This window comes from Pararge aegeria, chromosome 12 (assembly GCF_905163445.1).
Source record: "Pararge aegeria chromosome 12, ilParAegt1.1, whole genome shotgun sequence".
Classification (NCBI taxonomy): Eukaryota; Metazoa; Arthropoda; class Insecta; order Lepidoptera; family Nymphalidae; genus Pararge; species Pararge aegeria.
Genome location: NC_053191.1, coordinates 9,580,727 through 9,605,495, shown reverse-complemented (window position 1 = coordinate 9,605,495; position 24,769 = coordinate 9,580,727). Strand labels below are relative to the sequence as shown.

At 35.1% G+C, this 24,769-nt stretch overlaps 3 protein-coding genes across 3 annotated transcripts; 2 read left to right on the top strand and 1 right to left on the bottom strand.

Moving 5' to 3' along the window:
- Positions 1-2: 2 nt before the first annotated feature.
- Positions 3-9,433, top strand: LOC120627918. The gene is made up of 9 exons (XM_039896043.1): positions 3-75; positions 4,917-5,051; positions 6,570-6,734; positions 7,625-7,972; positions 8,436-8,501; positions 8,582-8,644; positions 8,849-8,929; positions 8,999-9,058; positions 9,257-9,433. Exons 2-9 carry the CDS (start codon positions 4,932-4,934, stop codon positions 9,431-9,433), a joined length of 1,080 nt encoding a protein of 359 aa, XP_039751977.1. The 5' UTR covers positions 3-75; positions 4,917-4,931.
- Positions 9,434-10,005: 572 nt separating this feature from the next.
- Positions 10,006-16,219, bottom strand: LOC120628116 (farnesol dehydrogenase-like). The gene is made up of 7 exons (XM_039896339.1): positions 15,982-16,219; positions 13,895-14,028; positions 12,825-12,990; positions 12,075-12,216; positions 11,512-11,641; positions 10,547-10,672; positions 10,006-10,180 (listed from the first exon to the last, which is right to left on the bottom strand). The coding sequence occupies exons 2-7, from the start codon at positions 14,024-14,026 to the stop codon at positions 10,136-10,138; spliced, it is 741 nt and encodes a 246-aa protein (XP_039752273.1). The 5' UTR covers positions 14,027-14,028; positions 15,982-16,219; the 3' UTR covers positions 10,006-10,135.
- A 4,231-nt stretch (positions 16,220-20,450) lies between these two features.
- Positions 20,451-23,387, top strand: LOC120627988 (apolipoprotein D-like). The gene is made up of 6 exons (XM_039896146.1): positions 20,451-20,652; positions 21,596-21,750; positions 22,395-22,462; positions 22,678-22,829; positions 22,909-23,086; positions 23,165-23,387. The coding sequence occupies exons 1-6, from the start codon at positions 20,536-20,538 to the stop codon at positions 23,296-23,298; spliced, it is 804 nt and encodes a 267-aa protein (XP_039752080.1). The 5' UTR covers positions 20,451-20,535; the 3' UTR covers positions 23,299-23,387.
- The last annotated feature ends 1,382 nt before the right edge of the window (positions 23,388-24,769 follow it).

The following is a 24,769-nucleotide window of genomic DNA, read 5'->3' as shown; positions in this document are numbered from 1 at the left end:
TACTCGACGTCACGTCAAACATAAAACCACAGCGCTCTCCGCTGTGCCACGAAAGTCGTCAATTCCCAATCTTGTGTAAGTGGTTCTTTTTTCTAAATTATCATTTTTAAAAACGCGTCAAAATAAATTTTTTAAAAGAGCTAATATATAACGTATTGTAAACTGACTAATTAAAGTAACCACGAAAAGCCCATAGTAATAGTGCGCTTTGGAGAGTCGGACAAATGTGCCCAGGTGAGTAGATTCGAAGCGAATAGGCGCCAAGCCAGCGTATTGTGTTATTCTCAATAATAGTTTTAGGTAACCATCGACACGCCATCGTCCGTTCTCCGGTTTTTCCATAATGCCCTGCAATAAATTAAGAAGTTACTTACATAAGTATTACATACCAAACCTGCCGTGCTGTCACCTAAGCTCTTGTCTGAAATAAATTGCTGCCATTTTAGGAATTGTACTTTTGAAGAAACTCAAAAAGTATAGAATACAAAAGCGATAATTTTCCTATTTATTTCTTTAACATTTTATAGTGTACAAATAAAGTGTGTAAATAATAATGGCTTAGTGCCGTCGGCTTTGCCGGCAAATAGCGCCCTCTCATGTATTCCAGTTAGTGTTTTCTTTGTTTATTTCGGAAGTTGTTCCGCTCACGCTGAACTAATTTTCCAATTTGCCGTACCGTAGGTACGTACAACATAGCCGCCGCCATTTCGGTGGGTCGTCGGCGGGTTTGGTTTGTTGATCTTTTACACAGACTTAAGACTGACCATTTTGTACACTGACTGACTGCATAACCCTCTTCCACAGGTTTTTATTGAGAACTCAATTGACTAGCCTAACGAATATTATTAACAAAAATTTAAAATCTTTGAAACCAAAGAGAAACAAACGTACGAACACTACGTTAACAACTTAATAACAAACCACAATATCTTTATTTCCTGACCTTATTTAAAGATAAACCATAAGAAGAAAATGTTTAGGAATTCATATAATGCGTTGCATTTATATATTTATTATCATATTTCATTAGTTGACGTAAGAAAAAAAACTTAACAATAATTTGTTAAGAGTTCGCCATTGTTTTTTCCCGGATCAGGGTTAGGTCAGATAAGGGAGGCACGGTGGCTACCGTTTGTGTATTAAGTCAGGTAAATAATAGTAAAAGGGAGTCACGGTAGCCACCGTAACTCCCTTTTAACCAGATCTGTAATTATTTAAGAAACACTTACCTAGGTCGTCAACGAATGGTAGGCAGTAGGTACCTACTGAAGACTCATCATTAATGACCAATGGGACGGACTGTATTGCTGCTGGCCTTCGACCGAAGTTAATCAGACCTGAATAAATATTAACATTCTCTACATTATTATTAAAAAATAGTAAACGTGGGTATTCACAATGTAAATTTTTTACATTGTAGATACCCACGTTTATAAACGTATGTACAAACGCCACAGTGGACGTTGAATTTTTACACTAATTTTTTATTCACTCTTAGTCTTTATAACTGAGGGAATGAAATGATTGTTTAAATTTTTAAGAAGCCTACTTTTTAAATATTGATATTCCTGGCCTTTTTGATACAGGGTAAATGTCCGGCTCATTCCATTCCGGTGGTTCCGGAAACAGAGTGGTTTTAAACAAATAACAAATAAGTAATTAAATATACTAGGACAATACTAATGTTATGGGTAATACGGCGCCTGATGAATATTTTTATGAATAATAAAAATAAATACTTATAATACACAGGTAAGCACGTACACTAAAATACTTTCATGTTCATCACACAAACATTTTCCAGTTGTCGTAATCGAACCCACAGCCTTGGACTCAGAAAACAGGGTCGCTGCAAACTGCGCCAATCGGCCGTCTTAAATATAACCGGCCGTCGATTATTTAAGTGGGATATGCACCCACTAAAAAGCAAGGCCGGGCACATGCCTTCTCTTTTCTAAAAATGAGGGTGAGGGAGCACTTTGTCACGCAAGCAAATACCAACCTAAAAATTAATGGATTGACCTGTGAATGGAATCCAGGACATCGTGATCCATATATATATATAAACTTCCCTATCGGACCATAAACATCATCATCATCATCGGAGCATGTCAACCGATACCTAATGGAAGCCCATTGATTGATGTCAAGCAATTGGGTTCCATGATGCCCGAATTCAATAAAGCGGTCTTTATTGCATTGAAATGCATGATTTTCACACTCTATAATCTTGTGCAGCTTGTTATCTGTGCATACTGCCGTTCGAATAAAAAGGCGGATTATTGTAATTTTCCGAAAACTGAGTTTCAGACTTATCCTATATCCTCAAAAAGGGCACTTCCTTATCTACTTATTATTTTAAAGTCCCGATTCAAAACGGACGGTGTGTTGAGTCTGTGTCAGTCTATGGCATCGTATTTCCCGAACGGATGAACCGATTTTGATTTTGTTTTTTTTTTTGTTTAAAAGGTCGGAATTAGTCGGAAATGTTCTTCGCTATGTTTGAATAAGATTGGTCCAAGATGGTCTCTGCCACAAATAAATAATTCACAGATAACTGCTAACTTATTATCCAGCATCTTAGGAACTGTGCCTCGCTGCGGTTTCGAAGACGTTTTAGATTTTATTTAGTTTTAAATAGTTTATTTTAGGTTATATTTATAAAACAAATATTTTAAAGAATAAATATATATACATTTATTATGGAAAATAAATAGAAATATCCGTAAATGAAATTCTAAAATAGTGGCACTAAAATGAAGAAAACAAATTAAATTCACTTGTTTATTACGCAAGCAAAAAAAATTCATAACATTTCGCTATAATTAAAACCACTTCGGACCTTGAGCAGCGTACACAAGAACACCTCAACTCGATTTACTTTCGTGCTATAGTTTGTTGGTTCATGTACTGTGATACATATTTCACTTAATTAATTAATAGTTTCTGTTAAATAGTATAAAGTGACAGTTAATCTTCATAGATTGGGAGTCTTAATGTGAAATAAAAAAAATTGTGGAGTGTTGTGAACTTCTAAACAGAAGGTAATGTGACTTTTTGCAAGTCAGGAAACATTTTTCCATTCTGTAATGAAGTCATAAAAAACATTTAAGGTATATGTAGTATAACAGGAAGTAGGTAGGTAAGTTATAGGCTATGTCACACGCTCAATAAATAATTATCACGATATAATTGTATTGAGAATAACGATCCAAAATCGAGTTAATATCTAATGAATTGCGCGTATCTTTTTCTTGATTTAGGTACAGATGTCCTTTGTAAGTTTAATTTACTTTCATCATCATTATTTTCCTGGGTAAAATAAGCTGGCATTCCTTTTTTTACACATCCCTCGGTGAAGAACGTGGTATCCAATTAAAAAATATCCATATGCCTGACCTGTAATACCCGATTATTAAATGTCTTGACAGTCTCAATCTCTACCAAACCAAACGTAAGTAAGAAACAGTGATCACTATTTGTTACTAATGGTGTTGATTTGTTAGTTCAAGTGATTCGCATTAGATCTCTCTCAAATTTGTATATGTAGACCTTTCCCAAAGGATTCCCACTACAGTTTATTAAAAGTATGCAATTTAAAGCATGTTTGTATGGTATATGTTACCATCATCTTAATTAATATTGTTCTTCCGCGTACAACCCTGTTTCGTATAAGACAGAGATGGAATATTCAACTTGGACCTATCATGCTGCTAAATGTGTCTAAGTTGTATTACAAACATAGGAAACTGTTAATACGACGGGATGCCCCGGACATGATAGCTAGTTAATTTGTTGGACGGAAAGCGACAAGTCGGTTACTCAAGTCGAGTGGCGTAACTGTAACCTCCGAAGTATCGGGGACCTTCGTTAGACACACCCACTTATACAGGCAGTGTTCTTTTTACCGATTATCTTTTAAATAAAGGCACATAAATCACATCTGGGCATTCTCTACCGATGTTTTTGGGACGATTTTCAGAGGCAGACATAGGATCAAATACGGCTTAACTTAGCTTTGTAGATTACTTTTTATTTCTTATTTAGGCTAAACGAAGGAATGAGAGTCCTATGTTTGTTATATTTACGGACATAAAGGTTTGGGTATCCGCTAAGAAAGAGAAACGGGTGTTGTCGCTTGTATGATAGTCCTTTGTTTCTGATGTTCGGGAGTAAAAATCTGCATCATCATATCAACCCATTACTGGCCCACTACAGGGCACGGGTCTCCTTCCACAGTGAGGTGTTAACTTCGTAGTCCACCACGGTGGCCCAGTGCGGAATGGTCCACACACTTTTGGAACATTATGTATGATATGATATGATATCCTCACGATGTTTTCTTTCACCATTGAAGCAAGTGATATTTTAACTGCTTAAAACGCACATAACTTAGAAAAGTTAGAGGTGCGCGCTGGGATTCAAACTCGGCCCCCCGAAAGTGAAATCGAGCTCCCACTAGGCTATCACCGCTGCATACTCGGTTTTAAATAAAATACGTCTCAAAGCGTTTTACGTCATAGAAAGGAAATAGTTCTCCTTACAGACTTTAATTCTAATAAGTAGGAAGGTTATTCAAAAAAATATGGTTTTGGAACCTTCTGTATAAATTTACCTACGGGACGGAAACCCACCGTCGTTATAAGATACTCCTTGTGGTTAACGCTAGACCAATAATCGTATAATATTTGATAGAGTAAGACCTTGCATAAAGTTGCAGTAAAGTAACTTAGGATATAATAATTTTAACTTTTAAAGAACTTAAAGTAATAAATTACCTAACGATTTTATGGAACAAATCAAATTAAGCAAATGCCAATTCACATTCCTAAGTGGTAATTAGGTAATTAATGTTGAATTACAATGTTATATATTTCCCGCAACAGTGTTTTTATTATGTAATTGATATATTGTAGGTGCCAGTAATAGTCATGGGTCGGAGGAGCAACATTGGTGTTCTATTGGCTTTTTCCTTGATAGTCAATGCCTTTTGTCTTCCAACAAGTGGTTTTAGAATAAAAAGACAGTCAACAGATTCTTCAGATTCAACAGTAAGTTATTTTTGATATCTCATGTTCGGAAAATTTGCGTTGTTTATAAACTGCGGGTGGAAAAACCTTCATTGCCGCCCCGCGGGTGGTAAAGTAATTCAAGTCAGTCGCAACAGCCTTTCATCTCATTCTATACTAAGTTTATTTTTTGATAGAAAATCTACGAATTCGAATAAAATGTAGGCCGATGATGTAAACGTAAACAAACTTTTTGGTTTGGTTGGTCTTAGGTACCACTATTTTATGCGAAATGAATAATGTTATATTGAAAAAATAATCAATGAACATTATACCAGATGCAATTGATCGAGGCGTCCTTTGATACGCAAAGAAGTTTTACATGAGCCCTTGCTTCATAAAATTATAAAATTCCATATAAGGTAGATCGTAATTATATAACTTTCTCTTTATGAGAGTAACGGTAACACAGTTTTAAACCTTTCCGTAAATGTCACTGGGTAGGTAGGTATTCATGTATGGGATAACATTTATCATCAATAGTTTCCAAAGCCGAAAATATATATTCACGTAGGTAATTAGTCCCGTAAATAGAAGTCTCGGGCAACAGCTATAATAGTATAATTTGATTGAAATTTGAGAGGATTCGAAATAAGATCTTACCACAGAATTTATTTTCTGTGTTCAAACTTACCTGCTTTAAACAGTTTTATAAAACCAAGTAGGTAGATAATTGTAATTTTTTGTAACATTACAATTATCTACCTACTTGGTTGGTACAAAAAATTACCTATATAATTTATTATAACCTAGGTATGAAACCGAACTTCCGCACGAAGCTTGATGAAATTTGGCACAGAGATAGGCATTAAGCCTAGAGACGGAGAAATGAGACTTATCCCGGAAACCATGACGACATTTGACACATAGATAAGCTATCTATTCGGGTATCTATATCTACACGGGTGATTAAGATACATAAAAAAACTTAAACAAATTCGTGTGCGACAGCTTCTTATTTTTAAATAATCCTACTTACTCATAATTAAGTTTTAAACAACTGTCACTGGGACTGATCAGATCAGATCTGCGTCAGCTAAAAAAAAATACTTGTTTTTAGTTCCAGTTAACTTCGGATTATAAACCGACTTCTAATATTCCTACAAAGCCTAAAGGACACGCACTACGTACACAACGTAGATACCTACTTTAATCTGATGTACCAACATCTTGAGCCGCGTTGAGCGATTTTGGGTACGGGTAGAACTTTTGGGTTCAAGTCGACGTTGACCTTGACATGCTCGTGACACGTAAACGCATATAATATGCAGTACTACAATAAATAATCACGACTGTATCATATACGTGTTTGACTTTTTGGATTGTGATCGCGTTACCAACTGATTCAATTTTTGTTATTCCACTTCATTTTTTTTTCTACACAAGTCTAGATGAAAAGGACTTAAATTACAACTTATTCTGTATTTGGAGAAACGATTATAATTTCCAACAACGATCATTTGTATTCAAATTATTAATGACCAATTTCAATGATTTCAGAATACCGATTCTTCCGTAACTAGTACAGACGATAAAGACGACTTTGATAATGAAGACAGCTTCCCCTCATACCCAGAAAACGATACATCGGGCGGCGGTGGTAGCAATTTGTTCAGCCTGTTAAATTTAGTAACTGCTTTTCTTCCAGGATCAAGCAGTTCCAATGTAAGTTTTATTCAATCATTCATTTTACTTTTCTTTAAATGCACTTCTATTGAATTGTGTCATTAATGTTAACCTATGTTATAATATTATTTACAAATTTTACTCACACGTTCTTCAAATATCCTTCTGTGAGATCCATTTGACACTCAAGAATGTTTTTTTAAATATTATAATATCGTTATAATATTTTAATATACAGGTCGACGTTAACAATCTGTTGCAAAACGTGAGCCTGATAACAATTTTCCTGTTAGTATCATAAGTGTCTGCTTTACAGAGAAGTAAAGCAAACACGTGAGATACTAAGAAGAAAATTGTACCTACTGACTAATTAATTAAACTAATTGAAAACTAAAACTTGCATCGTGTTTTGGTGTGTTTCTATCGTTAGCTCTTAAAATATCGTTATACTTACTATTTTTGCACTGCTAAACATTTTACTCTTAAACCCGAAAAAGATCATGCACATTTAAAATAAGTATACAAAAAAATTTAATAGTTTGAGCAAGACACGCACCGTAAATAAATTAATAATATAGGAGGTTTTGTTTTTTGTTAAAACACGTTCTCGCCGCCACCTTTTTACAAGTTGGTAAAAATCTTGAGCGACAAGAGCGGAGTTTCCTGTTCTGCACGCTTACTTTTATTAATAAGGCCTTGAACAGTGTGTATTGCCCTTTGCGTGAAACCTATCTATTTGCACTTGCAAACTTTCTAGGTCGGTGCACCTATTCAATATCACTAAAGGTAAGTCACTTCTACTTTATATACTCGTTCTTAACACTTTAGCACATATTGTTTAAAATAAAATTGAATTTAATTCTTTAATCTATTTTGATCTTTAAGTAATGCAAGCTGAATGATTTTTTTTTTAGAAAGCAAATCAGAAGTTTTTGAGAGAAATCGTTAGACTCAATAAACCTAAGATTATAATTCGAAGAGAAGCAATTTTTAATAATGAAATTACTACAGATTATTTAGCTGACTTAAAGCCACCTCCTTTTTTACGACAAGATAATAAAAATAACATTGAAATCGAAAGTGATTCAAATGAATCAAATGAAGATAATTCAACTGGAGAAAGTTTAGAAAACGAAGAGGATACAAACAAATCGAATGAAAATTCTGTTGAAATCGATGAGGACAATGATGACGACGATGATTACGACGAACCACCTGGAGGAGGAGATGGTGAGGGTGGTGGACTTTTGGGTCTTCTTGCAGGTCTAAGTGGTGGCGTAAGTTTTATAATAGTGATTTTAACGTTATATTAATATTTAGTTATTTCTTATTCGAAACTTCGCTGCACCTACCTTGGTTTCCACACAATGATCAGTTACAGGTGGCATACGAATGCTGCAGTCAACAGAAGCCAGCCGTGTTCTTATTATATGAGATTATCAACCATCAATATCTAGCCTATACCAGTCCAGTAATGACCTAAAAGCCTTTCCCAACGCTCCCGTGTTTGCCAATAATCACCACGCTAGGCAGACAGGTTGGTGTTCTCCGTTACATTCCCTAGTCGCCTCGTACGAGACCCGCAGGAAGAGAAGAGATAGTTACACCGCTAGAAACTGACAATTTGTACCATGTCTTCAGAGGTGCAAAATCGACTTTAAAACAATTGTTTTCTCAAATGCACTTCCAGATTTTCAATTGACCCATCTTACAGCAGTAATAAGTTTGAAAATGTTTTAGGAGGACGGACAATCTGATTTAGGGTCATTACTCGCAACAGTAAGCGGAATTATTGCAAATCTGAGCGTAAGTATATTAGAAATCTATTGAATTGAATAGTTTATTGTATAAACAACGTACTGTATGCGGTTCAATTTTCTTTTCAGGGTGATGGTATTGATCTTAACGCGCTGATTGCATCTGGAATTGGTCTTTTTGTTGGATTATTGGTATGTTTTTTTTAATATGTTTAAAACATCTCATCCTACTAAAGTTACTAAGCAATTACATTTATTTACTGAACAAGGGAAATCTTAAAATATATTTATCAACGATGCAAATTTAGTAATATATTTTTCGTTGGTTCATTAATAAATGAATACATTCCAAATAAAAAAAAATATAGTACCTAATCGAAATAATATATCTTGCAGTCTGAAGGTGAGGAAAATCCGGGAGAGATATTAGCAAGCTATCTTTTAACATCATTAGATACAATTACTGGTGGTGGTGCGGTAAGTATTTTTATATTTTTTATACTCCTTTTTTATATGAATGAAATTATATTATTATATATTTTTCAGAACAACAACGGTGCCTTTTTTGGAAAATTCTTGAGCAAATTAGTAAAAGGCACGAGTGCCGTAAGTACATGTAACTAAGTAATGAATTTAACAGTTTTGTATTGTAATGTTCACGATTTAAAATAGCTATATGAATAGATTATGATTGTTCAAGAGATTTTTAGATAATATAAAGTATGGATCGATATCAATATAAATAATGCAACGCCTAGTAAGATTCGAAAATAATATGTAAGTATAAAACATGTAAACTTTCAGGGCGGTGATCCTGATGCGGATTCAGACGAAAATAATATGGAAACTAAAGATTCAGCTGGATTTTTCATGAGCTTCCTCATGGGTCTTCTAGGAGACATGTCAAAAAGCAGTTCAGGATCCCATCCCATGAGGCGAAATTTGGAGAACATACCAGACTTATTGTACTGGAGGATGTAGAATTATAAACAAAACTATTATAAATATTTTAAAATATGAAATCAAACCCAATAAAGCTACCCATTGAATTTTATTTTCTTAAATAAATGCTTAAAATCCAATGCAACGGTTAGATAGATTCTATCTATCTTGGGAATACTACCATCGCTTATGCAGTATTATTTGAAAATAACAGTTTATATGATTAACCTTGACGTCCTAAAAATAAGGATTATAATTCCGACGCAAAACGTCATAAACATCTTAATAAAATAGCTTGAGTTGCTGGTAGTATTTGTATTAATATCATTATTTGTTTTATTCCCTGTCGACCAAATGTTTTCCTGCTTCGAAATAGTGTTACCAGCGGAACTTTATTCCTCAATTATAATACCTACAAATATTTAAATTAATAATATTATTTATAATTTTCGAATTGCATAAAAGGTACTCGTATCTTTGTGTTTTAAGTAAAACAAAAAATACTGTCTGTGTTTAAAGAAATATATTTCCATTTTACAGAGTGAACAAAAATCATCTGAAGAGGAAGGGCCATCACCTTTTTGGACTCTGAATATGGACATCCTACGAGCATTATTTCAATTCGGAACTTCTATCCTAGGCCTTGCCTCGTCGACATCGGCATCTTCTGTCTTCTCCGCTTCATCCGGTTAATTAAAAGTGGCTTGATAATAAAGAAATAGAAAGACGCCTATTTTTAATTTATAATTTTTTCTCCGCTGCAGATAGGATTTCGAGCTCGCTGATCTGTAATCAAGGGTTTTTAATTTTAATTTTTAACAATTGTTTTATCCTTTTTGTCATTCAGTGAGATTGCTTTTAGTTGATAATAAAACCTTTCTAATGAAGCAAAAAAAAAATACAGAATCGGTTTAGATTTGCAGAGTAAATGCCTATCCCGAAGGAGTCTTACTATTTAATCGTGTAAAAAATATCAAGAAGATATTTATGGAATATACAAACTAAACCATTGCATCGAAATCCTTTCAGTAGTTTCCGCATGACGCACTCGCATATAGACAAGAATATACAAATATAAAGTTTTCCGACAAGAATAAATCCTGTTTTATCAAAAGAAACGACGCAAATTATGACAGTTCAGTAGGTACTTACGTTTACATTTGGAGGTGTTGAAATGACGTATAGAATAGCATCAGCTATGTCGCCAGGCTCTAAAATTGGCTGTTCAGGATCGTGAGTGATAGTCATTTCAGTGCGCACGAGTCCGGGTGAAATGCTCTGAAATCACATTTCAAAGAGATTATTTAATTAAATAAAGTTAAAATTAAAAAATCAGTCAGCAAATAAATAAGTTCGCCACTTTGAGGTGGCAGCCAGCTTGGATTTTAAATTTATCCTAGTGTATCATGTATCGAGCCCTTTCTTTTAATTAATACCCATATTGATTATTGAGGGAGTTGTGAAAATAATATAATCTGCCATTTTGTGGCAGCGGCCATCTTGGACTGATTTTCATCAAACATAGGTAGGGAGAACACTCTCGACTAATTAATTCATCTTTCAAACAAAAAAACAAATTAAAATCGGTTCATCCGTGCGGCCGTTACGATGCCACAGACACACACACTCACGCACACAACTTATAATACCCCGTAATTTTTTGTCCAGGTAGGCAGACTTTTCCATTCCTACATGCTAGTTACACACACAGTTGGTCTAGTGGATCACGAGATACTGGGTTCGATTCCCGGGTCGGGTCAAAAAATGTAAGGTAATGTGTTTTTTCTATTGTAGAACCACCCGCTATTTCAGTACCAGCCCGGTGTTAGAGAAATGGACGGTGTCAACCCCCGTGCCTTGGAGAAAACGTTAAGCCCTATCGGCTATTACTTATCTCTAATTTGAGATAATAATCGTTAAAGCCCAAAAACCCGCATTAGAGCAGCGTGGTGGGTTTATGTTCTAAAAATCCGTCTCTCCTATGGTATAGGGCCCCGTTGCCCAAACAATTTGCGTTCGTTAATTGGCTGCGGATGATGATGTTGAAGTAATGGACGCTGACGAAATCTGTGACTCTAGTAAGTACTTACTTATTTAAATAAAAAAAACCTTATTACCGTTACTTTAATTTTTCTCTTAGCGTCGGCCATCTCGTTGAGCAGAGCAGCGGAGAAAGCAGTGACTGCGTGCTTTGTGCTCGAATATATATTAAAATCTGAGTGGAAGGGTATGTAATGACCGGCCACACTGAAACAATGGGACGTCAGTAACGTAAAAAAGTTGAGATGATTTTATTTTAGTTTAGCTGTTCGAGGTATGATTGTCAAGGGCCCAATAGTTAAAAGTTTATACTTCTTTCTTTTTGTTTTTCGTAAGTAATTAAAATTAATTATCCGGGATTGCTCAGAAAGAACACATTTTTCCGAGGGAAAAATAAATAAAACCTAACAAAAAAATACTAAACAATATACTTAACCAGAATCGTGATAAAAAGGTGCCATTAAAAAATTTAGTAATTTCTTCTAATTAATAGTAAATTCAAAATATAAATACTGTTTTGTTAAAAAAAAATATTTCTTACTTAAATGCAATATTTATCTATACTTGCCACCAATAAAATTAATTTAATATTTGCTTTATTTAATTTAACTTTTTTTTTTTTATATTACACAGAACTTACCTGTTAATATTTATAATGTGACCATTAAAATTACGCTTCCTCATCGAACCCACTGCTTCCCTAGTGCACATGACTAATCCTTTGTAGTTGACATCCATTGTAAGCAGTATGTGCTCATCGCTCAGCTTACCATCAGTTGCATCTGAAATAATAGAATGTAACGATAAATAAAGTTTCAATTTCTTATCAAATGATTATGGGAATAAAGCTATTTACTCTCGAATAACATAGTAAGTTGTAAAACTTTTTAACTTAACGTATTTCAAACAAAAAATATAAAGAAGGTTTATATAAATCGGTGTCTACCGTGTTTTTTTTTTTTTTGAGAAGTGTAAGAGGAAACCTACTATTCCTTTACTAAAAGTGATTGTTACTTTTTCTCTTCGGGAAGTTGTAATGGAAAAAGAAGAAGAATTAAGTAGGTCATAGATCATCGTCATTAAAAGCTTATAACAGTGCTTGACTAAAACTCCCAAAGGAAAGGTTAACCAGGAGTAACCACGCTGGGCAGACGGGGTGGGGATCATAGGGGTAGATGGTACTGATGATAGTAGTAGCGCAGAGGACGCTGCTGCACTTTCCCCGTGATAATATTGCCTACGTCTTGTACGACCCCGTGGGAAGAGGGTCCGTTTGGTGACGGCAGATCGGAATACAGTTGTCACTAACTCTCCTCTTCCCGCGGGTTTCGTACGATCTCCATAAGAATGAACTAAACCGGGAAAAAATATAAAATAAAAAAAATATTACCCGTTATCTTCCCCCCTTTAAATATTCCAGCATTGTTCACCAGGACATCTGTACCGCCGAATTTATTCTCCACCCATTCGAAAGCTGCCTTTATTTCTTCAACTTTGGATAGGTCACATTGTCGAGAGTGAATTTTGCCCGTTCCTGTTACTTCCGAATTTAGCTCCTGTGTAATATTATAAAAAGATTTTATTTGGTTCTGTGTACAGTTGAAACAGAGGTATAGTTGAAGAAGAGTTTAACTATTATGTACCTTTGCTAACTCCTGGCGCAGTCGTTTGATCTGTTTTATAAATGGGAGGTCACTTGGAAATTAACAATTTCTGGATTTTTTTCTGGTCTAGTGCAGTGGGAGGTTTCGAACGAAGAAGAAATTGACTATTAAGTGGTTTCAGCGCTAAAGGAAATCTCAAACATTGTGTTGAAATCGGAATGTCTTAGAGTTCACTTTAATGCTTCTCATTCTGAGAGAGATGAGACCCGTGCCTTATATTGGTATGCTGGTAAGGGGTCAATAATGATGATAGAGCATGCTGGTAGAATACGCGGAGCAATTTGAGGGTAACAGCTAGTATTTAATACTTCCATACAAATATTGCAACTACGCCATTTAATAGTAAATTCCTTCAAACAGGACGCAGTTCAAATGCTTTGTTTATAGTAGGTACTTATCACATTCTTGTGTTGATCTATTCCGTCCGTTCTTATTAAATGAAACAAAGTTATATTTACATAAATCGTAATCAATGTACCTATGTATCAAACTGCCTCGCTGGTCTAGTAGTAAGCATGATAACTACGGATCATGTTCGTGGGTTCGATTACCCGGGAAGGTCATGAATGATTAGGTATTGGATTTTTTGTAGCCCGACGTTAGGAAATCTGCGGTGCCTAGAAATGCTGCTGGAATTGCTGCTGTTAAGAGTAACCTGGGATTAAAAAAAATGCATAATAAATTGCATCCTGGAACTGGTAACTTGCGCATTTACCCCCGGTGAAATTATTCCTTTTGAAGAACCCAAAATAAACGCGGACTAAGTTGTACAAGTTTTTGGTACAGAAGAACTTACATCAATGAGATGCGCCCTGCGGGCAAGACCCACAACTGTCATCCCATTTTCCGCTAGTCGAATGCTTAGGGCTGCCCCGATACCGGAACTAGCTCCTGTAACTACCGCTACCTTGTTGGACCAACGCTCCATATCTGTTGAAGAAATTAAAAATAAATTTGCAAAATTTATTTATTCCGTGACTACTACTTAAGTCTAACACTCGATAAGGGCAGTGGCGTAACTACCCTGGCAATGTGGGAAGTTGCCTTGGGGCAAACTAAGGGGTCCCTTCAGGCTCCACGTCGTTAAACGCGACGTTAGGGAAACTTTAAATTATAATAGGTATATAAATTGTTTATCTACAATAAACTATTCGAAACCGTCTCAGTGGAGTACCTAAGATACTGGTAACATTGCCTCTTTGAATGGCCAAACGAATTCTTTGGCCAAAGTTGCTGCCACTGCAACTGCCAGCCGTAGGATCACCGTTAGACTCGATATCACTCGTTGATAATTCTTCAAAAAGAGCTCGAGCCCCTGGTGCCCACGGTCCAAAAGTCTCTATGTACTCCAAAAAGGCACAAAAATTAAACTACTATCAACTACTATCAACAATATATATATTTTTTGCACAATTGGCTGACGAACGGCTCAAACTGAAATCACAAAAATTTGTAGTACACCGTTAAAATATTTCATTATTATCATCTGACTATTAGCCATCAGTTCTTCATCAGTCATCAGTAACATTGCCCCAATTAAATTTCTGCCCCGGGGTTTTTGACTACATAGCTTGGCACTCCATTGGATATATAAGAGAGAAAACACCGGTGGTACTAATAAGTGGGTCCCCGAGTTTTGAGTTTATTGTCAAGAAACCTTCGAGCGAGCTCGAAGTTGAGTCGAACCTTATAATGCCGTGATGGAGAGATGCTCGAGAGATGAGATTACTAGCTCCAGTTGTTAAAGGGATGTCACGGTCGTGAGCGGCCAGAGTGATGGCTCTGTGATGTGACACTAGTTGCCGCACCTTACAGCGTGGTACATGAAGTCGGGAAAGTATTTTCTCTCGGGTCAAAACTAGCAGGTGTCGCACAAGGAATGCATTCATGCTTAGGAGGTCACATCGCCATCAACATTATTCCTTTAAGTGAATTTAGCCCGAGGGTGGCCGCCGAGGTCATTTTGCAGGGTGCGAATTCCCCATATACCGATGAAGAGCCTCATTCGAGAACGATAACCCCAGTTATCAAAAAATGCTTTCGTGATTTTTGCCCCGAAATCCTCTAGACACAAGACTGGTCAAACAACAAACAAATCAAGTAATGTGATTATTATCTAATGTTTACACGCTTTCTAAATTCTCTCCCAATGACCATTGGGTATTGACCCCCAATGTGAATTTACGATTCTCTATGTCTTTGTGACTATTTTATAGAATGGTCGGGCTGTTTTTGGATAGGGTTACATTGGTTAAGGTCTGGCCATGCAGGCTTCGGCCGTGGCTAGTTCCATACTGCTAAGTTATTAAGCGTAGATTATTTGTAATTTAATTCTAATTTCAGATTATAGTCCATCTTACGAAAGGGCACCTAAGTCCTTGGAAAGCTTATATTATCACGACCCTTACAATTGTAACCTGCTCCAGAAAATGTAGACTCAGTCTCGTTGGGTGATTGTTTTTTGGCCGCATAAATGTATAAACATTAAGGTTTATTTAAAGTTAAGATAAAACTTATAATATTTGAAGATAAGTAGCTACCTATATGCTAATGAAAATGGGTTCAATAAATCCGACGTGCACGATAATGGGGAGAGAACCCAAATCTTTTTAATTGTTTATTGAGAGCGAGATATTTCCAAGCCCACCTAATTCTGTCTGTCCCTATGTTTTCTGGCCACATCTTATCATAGCCTCTCAGACTCCCATGTATATAGGTAAAGGCCAAAGTGAAAATACACATTCCGGGATTAAGTGACACACACACACACATACTCACACACACCTACTTATGTCAAGTGGTCCATTAATGTAGGTAGTAAAATCAAAAACGTTTCGTAAAAGTAAATGAGAACTTAAAAAGTGAAACCGTGAAATCTCTTACCTCTTATACTAAAACAAAATAATCGAGTGTATGAAATAAACAGGAAACCTCCAACACTAATTACTTAATTATGTAAGAGATTTTTTAAATCACTCTCACTTTGTATAACAGACACTTTATTCCACTATCAACAGAACCACTTTGCTCAAACTCTCTAACTGTATTAATATTGAAAGTTTTAACAACTGATTTCACTTCTGAGGTGAGTGGGAGTGTTCTTATCGATGGACGCTGCGTAGACAACTGTCGAACCATTTACAAGTATGTTTTCGTTAATACTACTACTAGTTTAAAATAGCATATCTAAAATATTTTCTGTGTGTATGTTTTACTATTACTGACGTCAAACTGAGCAAAGTGAAAAGTTACGTCACACGATGTTTTATACGCACGTGTAGTTTTTCTATTTATTTGGGTCAAGCCCCTCCCGATAATAATTTTGCGTGTTGCTTACCTGTCTTTTTCTACTTCCTAGCTCTATCTTAGCTAGTCCAACGTAACCAGAGGGAGTCCTCTACCTCTTTTTTTTTTTTTTTGGGGTACTTGCAATGCTTCCTTCACAACATATTCCTCGTCTTTTCGCATCACTTGACCATCACATACCATCTAAGATAGCTCTCGGTTAGTTTCTCTGTTATAGGCGCGACTTTTGAAACTACCGCGGACATGCTAGTTTCGTAGCAAGGCGTGACTTCGGACCACCCCGACATAAGATCCTACGCATGATCCTACGGATTTAGGCCGTAGTCCACTACGCTGGCCAAGTGCGGATTGGTAAAGTTACATGATACGTCTTTGAGAACATTATGAAAACTGTCAGGCATGCAGGTTTCCTTCGTGTACCGTTCTAGCACGCACATCGAAAAGCGCACTCCAAAAAGTAAAAGATTTGGGATAAAACTCGATCCCCAGAAATATCACGACTGGGCTATCAGCGCTTTTAATAGTAAAAGTATTCATTCTTTTATGTTCATAAATATGAAGCTTACCTAATAAATAACCTTTTAAAAATTGTCGCCTTCCGTGTAAGTAATGCACTTAAATCCGTATAAATGGATCTCAGTCAGAGAAATATATAGTTACGGTGAGAATAAATAATCAATGTTGTGCCCTACCGGTTTATTAGTATAGGTACCTCAAGATAACACTGTATTATATGACCTAACTGGTTTTGATAATTTAATGTCCTTTGCATCTTATGTTTATTCGATAAGACATTGTAAATTAAGGAATTTATTGGAGCCAGATTTTCTTTTTTTAACAAAAATCATGAATTCAGGCGGATCAATACGGTCATAATTTTACTCTTATTTAGTAAATGGGCACATGTTATTTTTTGTTCTTACATGCCTTTTACTGCACATGACTGACATTCAGTGAATTTGACGGCACGAACGTTTCAATCCACGTTTTTGTTACCTACGCCAAAGTATTTAGTGGGGAATACTACAGCCATGCTAATTTCTTCCACCAAGCAGCATTGCTGTGTTCCGGCCTGAAGAAGGACGCGGTTGTCGGAGCGCTACGCCTACGCTACGCCTACTTCTCTGGACGTGTTCCTTGCATGTCCCACGAAATGTGCTTTGTTTATAGGTGGTCGTTTTCTGCTTACCAACAGGTGGGTTACCGCCAATAAAGCATCATAATTTTTGTTTCATGTAAATTATAGACTTGCTTTTTGACGACATCAAGCCTAATAGTAAGCAAAGTTCGTTGGAGAAATGCCTAGATATGCTTATACACTCTTGATTTTAAGGTACTTAAGTTATTCCATTCTGCTTCGATAACATGGGGGAAACAAACAGGACCGGGATGGCGTTCCACATCTTAGAGGATACGAGATACGTGGATAGTTAATGAACATCTACAACATAGGGATGACACCAGCTTCCCAGATTACAACGACTCGATCTGATGTCTGATAGAATAACTACAGATGAACAAGATTTTAAGGATCCAGAGCACACTACTGAAGTCTATTTTGTTAAAAACCGATTAACAGCCTATAGACTTATTCCTTGTAGAAAATAAATAAAGTAGTTTTGACTACATCAGTGATTTATTGCTTTCTGATTCCATCAGGCGTGATTGAAACTAATGTAGTGTAAGTCTTAAAATGCAAATTGCAACGAGAAAAAGAGTTTTTAATGTGATTTCAAGATTACTAGTTTCTCGACTCTCTTTTGAAAAAAAATATTTGCGTTCATCCAAAGAAATAAAGAGCATAGTAGCTATATCCACTGTTAGGGAATATGAGAGCAAATATATTTTATTGATTCCACTAGGAAACTAAAGATAAAAAAAAACCGAAAAGCAACAGAACAGCATATTTTGTTTTATGTCAGGCGGAAGAATAGACGATCGCCAAACTCTAAAAACTTCATTTCTCGTCTCTGCTACTACTGCAGGGCACGGGACTCCACTCCCACAAGGGCGAGAATTATATGGCACAGACCAGCCACGCTTCTCGAACGCGGGTTGGCGGGCTAGTATAAAATAAGTTTATTTACCTACTAAGTATCGGGAAACGTACGAAAGATCGCCTGAATTTCGGAATGACCTAACAATATCTAATTATTAATTTACATTCGTTGTAGCTATTGAATAAAGAAGAAATGATTTTTTAAAGTATTTATGTTACTAATACAGTATGCAGCCTTGGATGAGTCACGGTTCACGTAGTAATCTTTGTACCTCTTGCAGCGTTGTGTTTCATTCATTACCATATGACTCACAGTATTTTCATTCGTCTCTGCTGTAGATCTACTGATAAAAAGTGCCTATCGCAAACATAATTTAGGTAAACATTTCAAGACAAGTTCCATATGAAGAATAGCTTCGCCGACAAAAGAATCGAGACGTTGATTAAAGACCTAAACCTTAACTCGTACGTTCTGAAGATAATCTTTTATTATCTTAATATATTAATTAATAAGAACATAACATATTCTAAAGATTGAAATTCAAAAAACAATATTTTCTTTTTTCTGCAACAGCAATGTTTGCTATTTAAAAATATAACTTTTTAAATTTGGACTAAAGAATTATTTAAAAAAAAACAGATTACTTAGGACGCGTTAGTCTTATTATCGTCTGTATGTTATATAATACTATAAACAACGTGTAACGTAATTACGAATTAAATTTGATGTATGAATAAGTATATTTCATAAGAAATCGCCCTGTAAAAATATTAAATAAAACGAAGCGTATTTATTTTTCCATAAAAACGAATTCAAAACATTCTAAATGTTTACTTATGACAATCCCATTGAAGATAACAGTCCGACACACGCATCATATCTACGCTACTTTAATTTCGCATGTAATGTTAAACTATGGCAGTGGTTAAATCAAAAACTGTAAGGTTTTCGGTTTCACAGATAAGCCTTAGACACAGTACATAATGTACCTCTAAAGCATGTGAAGTATTAATTCAGTTTTCATTTACACGTTGTATATTAGAGTATATTTTACTATTCTAAAAATTAAGTTTTGCTGTTAAAAACTAGCCAAGTTAAATATTGAGATTGACAGGCGGACGGACAAAATGAAATTTCACCCAAATGAAATCTAACAAAGATAGTAATAAGTAGACATTTCTCCCAGCACCTGCTTTCTTACATACCACCATCGCCTCTTCAAGTATGTAGAAATGCAATAAAATATTTTTAAGCAAATAGAGGATTTCGTGTGAGTAAGTGATTTTGTTCATCGTGTACTGCCCACGGCACGTTTATGCAAAAGATCATCTTTGATCATTTTAAATATGGCTGACATGATGATCAGATTCACTCTCGCCGCATTAACCTATCAGTAAAATCAAAAAATAATTATTTGACTGAAAAACTAATTAACTACCTGATACCTCTATGGTGTTTATCAAGGGTATAAATTATGCAGGTATAATTATACAAATTGCATCTACGCTGACGAAGTCGCGGGCAACGGTTAGTATTTTAATGGTTACCGAATATTACCACCTTAAATGGTGGTGTACGAATTGTATGCTAATCATCGGTATATAAACATAATATAGAGACCGGAAGAATGATATTGTTAGAGACAACTATTATTGTATCAACTTTGATTCATTATGAGATACAAGGGTCTAATACAACGCTACAAAATGTAAAAAGTATTACGTTTATAATATAAGAAGTCAGAATATGTAAGTAGTACTTACTGTTATCAATTTTGAAGCTATTTGCAAGTTGCAAAATAAAAACACGTAAAATCAAAGTATATTTTAAATTACTTACGTATTACCATGTTTATAAATAATAAAATATGCCTGTTATTCCGAAGGACTAATTTCCATACATTTTGTTAGAGTTCAATAGTGATAGTCTGTTTCTTTGAATTGTTTATGCTGAAGAGTCAATTCACAGAAACCGATTACTCACTTAAAATATTACTGGTAGCTTCGGAGGAGCGAGGAAGTTCAAATTACATAAAATTGTCTCCAAGTCGTCTAACTAGTTAGTCGTTCATTTAGTGGCGTGGTGGCCGGACGCTGTGATTTCTTTGTATTTATCTCATTGAGCATTCAATATGTCCCATCTGTCGATTTTGGTGCTATTAGCAGTATGCGGGAGTGCTTTTTCACATACATATCATTTAGGAGCGTGTCCCATAGTAGAGCCTATGCCGGGATTCGATATGAACCAGGTAAGGTTTACGATTTTTTGTTTTTATCGCTTCGAAATCATCTTTAAAACTCCACACTTAAAAATATTTATCCCAGTACTTAGGTACGAATTATTTTATAAGCTTAAAACTTTAAGTGCCTATTGTTATAACTTAAAGTTGAAATCATATACTTCGTTTTGAACATTAAATAGTAATATGAATATAAATTCATTTAACTAATTAAAACTGTTGACCATGAAATATGTAAAAATTGAATCTTTAGTCACTTTTCTATAAATATCAAATCCTCCAAGTAGATAATTGTGCATCTAGGTAGGTATCAGGTCAAAGTTTATTAACAAACTGATATGGGCTGTGTACGTCTTTCTCTATCTACGACTTACTTATATTAACAATGACCCATGTTCTTTGACATTTGAAATTTACATTCACTTCAATTTTAATATTATTCAGAGACTATAGGATACATGGTTTAAGTAAATCTTTAAAATCACATCAGGTGATATTTAATTTCAAATCAGCGCTTGACTGAAAAATTCAATCCCAGTGCAGTGCAATGAAGTCGACATAGAACGAATCGCATGGAGCTGATCGACGCCCATCAGTTAATATGATTATGATGAAACTGACCTTGGAATCGAATCTGAGACCTCTATTCGCTGCGCCACATGAATAGGCCCATGATTTAAAGCGAGGACGTTATTACATAATATAATTAAGATACTTAAAAGTTTGAAAAACAAATATTATCATTTAATCGATCAGTAATTGTATTACGACCGATGTATTCAAGTAAAATTAGTCAACAAAGAAACAAAAACAAAGAGCTTGACCTGTGTCATTGACTCAGATAACAGTAAATTCATATTCAACACTCATATTCTAAACTTTAGCGTAAACAAAATATTCTATTAATAAGTAGGTGCCAATACATATTGAGTTTTTGTTACTGTTATTTCAGATGTTGGGAGTTTGGTACGTCATACAAAAGACTTCTACAGCATCCCACTGCATTACGTATAATTTCACCAGAACTGACGAGCCCGGTGTTTATGAACTGCAACAAGTATCGCAACACTTTATATTGGGACTAACACCTTTACAACATGACTATAGGTAAACCTACGTAACCTTCAAATGGACCCTTTCGGAACTCTCAGATCCTGAAAATGTTTGTGAAGGTGGTCCTGGTGAATTGAAATTCATCTTCATCTACCTGCCCTTAAAACACGCTTTGTCGGGTTGGCACAGCATTTTTCTGCTTTCAACTTTAAGAGCCTTAATTTGATTATAAATTATTTTTCCCATTGAGAACTGCTATTGTTCACTGGGAACTTATCTCCTCTTTCCAAAAATACAATTGGGACCATCTAGAGTCTAGACGAAGAAAAATTGAGTTGCAACTAGATTTTAAGCTGCTTTTTATAAAGTCCAAAATAAAAAAAAACCGTGTGTGTTCGTTGAAGTTAAACTTCTTTGGCGTAACAAGATAAAAATCTTTTCAAAAATTTTATCATTCGCCTTATTCTAAGTTTGTAGAAAAAAGGACACTAACAATAGAAAAAAGGTATTTAATACATTGAAAGTTTATTATTACGCATTATTAGTATAATTAGTATTATTAGTTATATAAAATATCCCAAAAAAAAATTCTACATGATTAAAGAAATGAACATAATAAACATAACTTCAAAAATATCTAGATATATGAAAAATTAAGGGTACTTTAATAACGAAATATCTATGCATATTGTTGACAGATATACTGGGGTTTTAACAGTTCCTGATCCAGCGATACCAGCCCGGATGAAAGTACGATTTCCGCTAAGTAAGTAGCATTGGTATCTGCACCGGAAAAAAGTAGCGTTGGTAGACCAAATAATTGTGACAGGGATCGCTAGAAGCACGTTGAATTAGGAAACCGATACAAAATATGTATTTCCAGCAGTAGGCATTCTTCAAGTAGCTTTAACTATGGCGTTTTTAAACTTTAAAACAATTATTATTGGTGCTTCTTCATATGTTCCCTATCGAAATTTTCAGGTGTTGCTGGGTCAGCAAGCTACACAATTATGGCGACTGATTACAATACATACGCTGCTGTGTTCACCTGTCAAAAAGTTACCTTTGCCCATCGTCGCTCTGCTACTATTCTATCCAGAACCAAGGAGCTAGATAAGATGTACGTCGACAAGGTAAGACAATTCGCAATAAATTTTGTTGTAATTTTATTTAACAGTTCAGTACGATTAAAGAAAATCTCTCAAATTCCAGATGCGTACAAAACTATCTTCTTTTGGAGTAGACCCTTACGACCTCTCCATTATATCACAAAACGAATGTCCGAAGCATCCCAACGGCACCACAGAGGGTGTTAACATCAACATCGATCCCAATACTTTCTCCGCACATAATATCGGTGAAGCGGTCAGAAAAACTGGCGGAGCTATTGGTAGGTCTAGTATAAAATTTGATCGTCGTATAAATACTTGTGTCGGAACTTTTAATAAAAATCAATTAAAAATTTCAGCTGACGGCGTTGAGTATGTAGTGGACACAGGCAAGAAGGTGTACCATAAAGTTGCTAGCAGTAAGGAGGACCTCACTGAATCGCCTTCAAATCCCATTCGTAACTTAGATCACGATGCAGAATGGTTACCTTAAAAAAGCAGAAATAGTAGCACCCATAGCAATAATGTATTCTCAATAGTAATATAATTCTTAGTGCCAAATAAAATTTAAAGAAAGGAGAGCATTTATTTTTATAACTATAGAATATTTTGTGTTAGCATAGCTGAAACCTTAAGTCGCAGGATGAATGAGGAGTATTAGATATATTGGGTTCAATAAATTCAATAGTTTTAAGTTAGTTTTAAGAATTTTTCATTAGTTCAATAATTAAAGATAATTATAATTATTATATAATTATTGTGTACCTAGTTCAGAAATAAACATAAATTCCAATGATTGAATTGTGTAGAAAAAATACAAACATACATAAAATATGCCAGTGCCAAAAATCTACTATATCTTGCGATATATCTTTAAATCAAACCAGAACTTAGAAATAAATAAATGGAAAATCATACCACCAGACTTTAGTCGTTATCACGATCCATCCTGGATGAAAAAAATCAGTAAACAACAAATAATTATAATAAGGTATATGTTATACTTAGTTTATTAAAATTAATAAATATAATCTGTACCTACTTATAATAAAACTGTAACTGGAAGATTTGTGTACATTTAATATATTTTGAAAATTTTGACCGGGGGATGCTTTATAATCGATACTGAGTCCAAAAATATATTATTATTTAATTTTCGTCTGTCCGTCTGTCGTTCTGTCCGGGCATCACGTGAAAACTACTGAACGGATTTAAATAAAATTTGGTATAGTGGTATCTGATATTTATGGTCAACATATAGGCTACTTTTTATCCCGATAAACAATAAGCTTCTCCCGGGAAATGAGTTTTTTTATCAATTTTACTTCATAGCTCCGTTAAATTTGAACCAATTTTAATAACTCTTTTTTTGTTTGAGTGTATAATATAAAGCGTGTATTGTGTAATTTTAATGAAGATCTGATAAATATTGTTGGAGATAAAGGACATAACTCTTTACAGATAGCAGCGAGTCGCAAGGCAAATGGGACAACGATCGAATACATGCGTACCATCTAACTAACATTATATATGCGAAAGTTTGTGAGAATGGATGTATGAATGGATGTTTGTTACGCTTTAACGCCACAACGAATGAACCGATTTGGAGGAAATTTGGCAGAGACATACAATATAGTCTGGAATAGCTCATAGGCTTATCTTTATCCCGGAAAAGCAAACAGCTCCTACAGGATGGCATCGCCTTTTTTTTCTGCATTTGTCTTTCAAAATCCGCGCTACGGAGTTTTAGATTGACGTGGTTTTTTGGATAGCCATTGTTGAGGATTTGAAAAGTGAATTCCCACCATGACATTAATACTTATCGAAATAAATAGTTTTATAATTGATTCGACCTATTGTTTAGAAGTTACGACGGTTGTTCAAATAAATAAATATAATACGAAAAAAACTGGACCCGGTAGGTGGTGCTGCAATTAGGTTCTTGGTTTTTTAAGATATTAAAA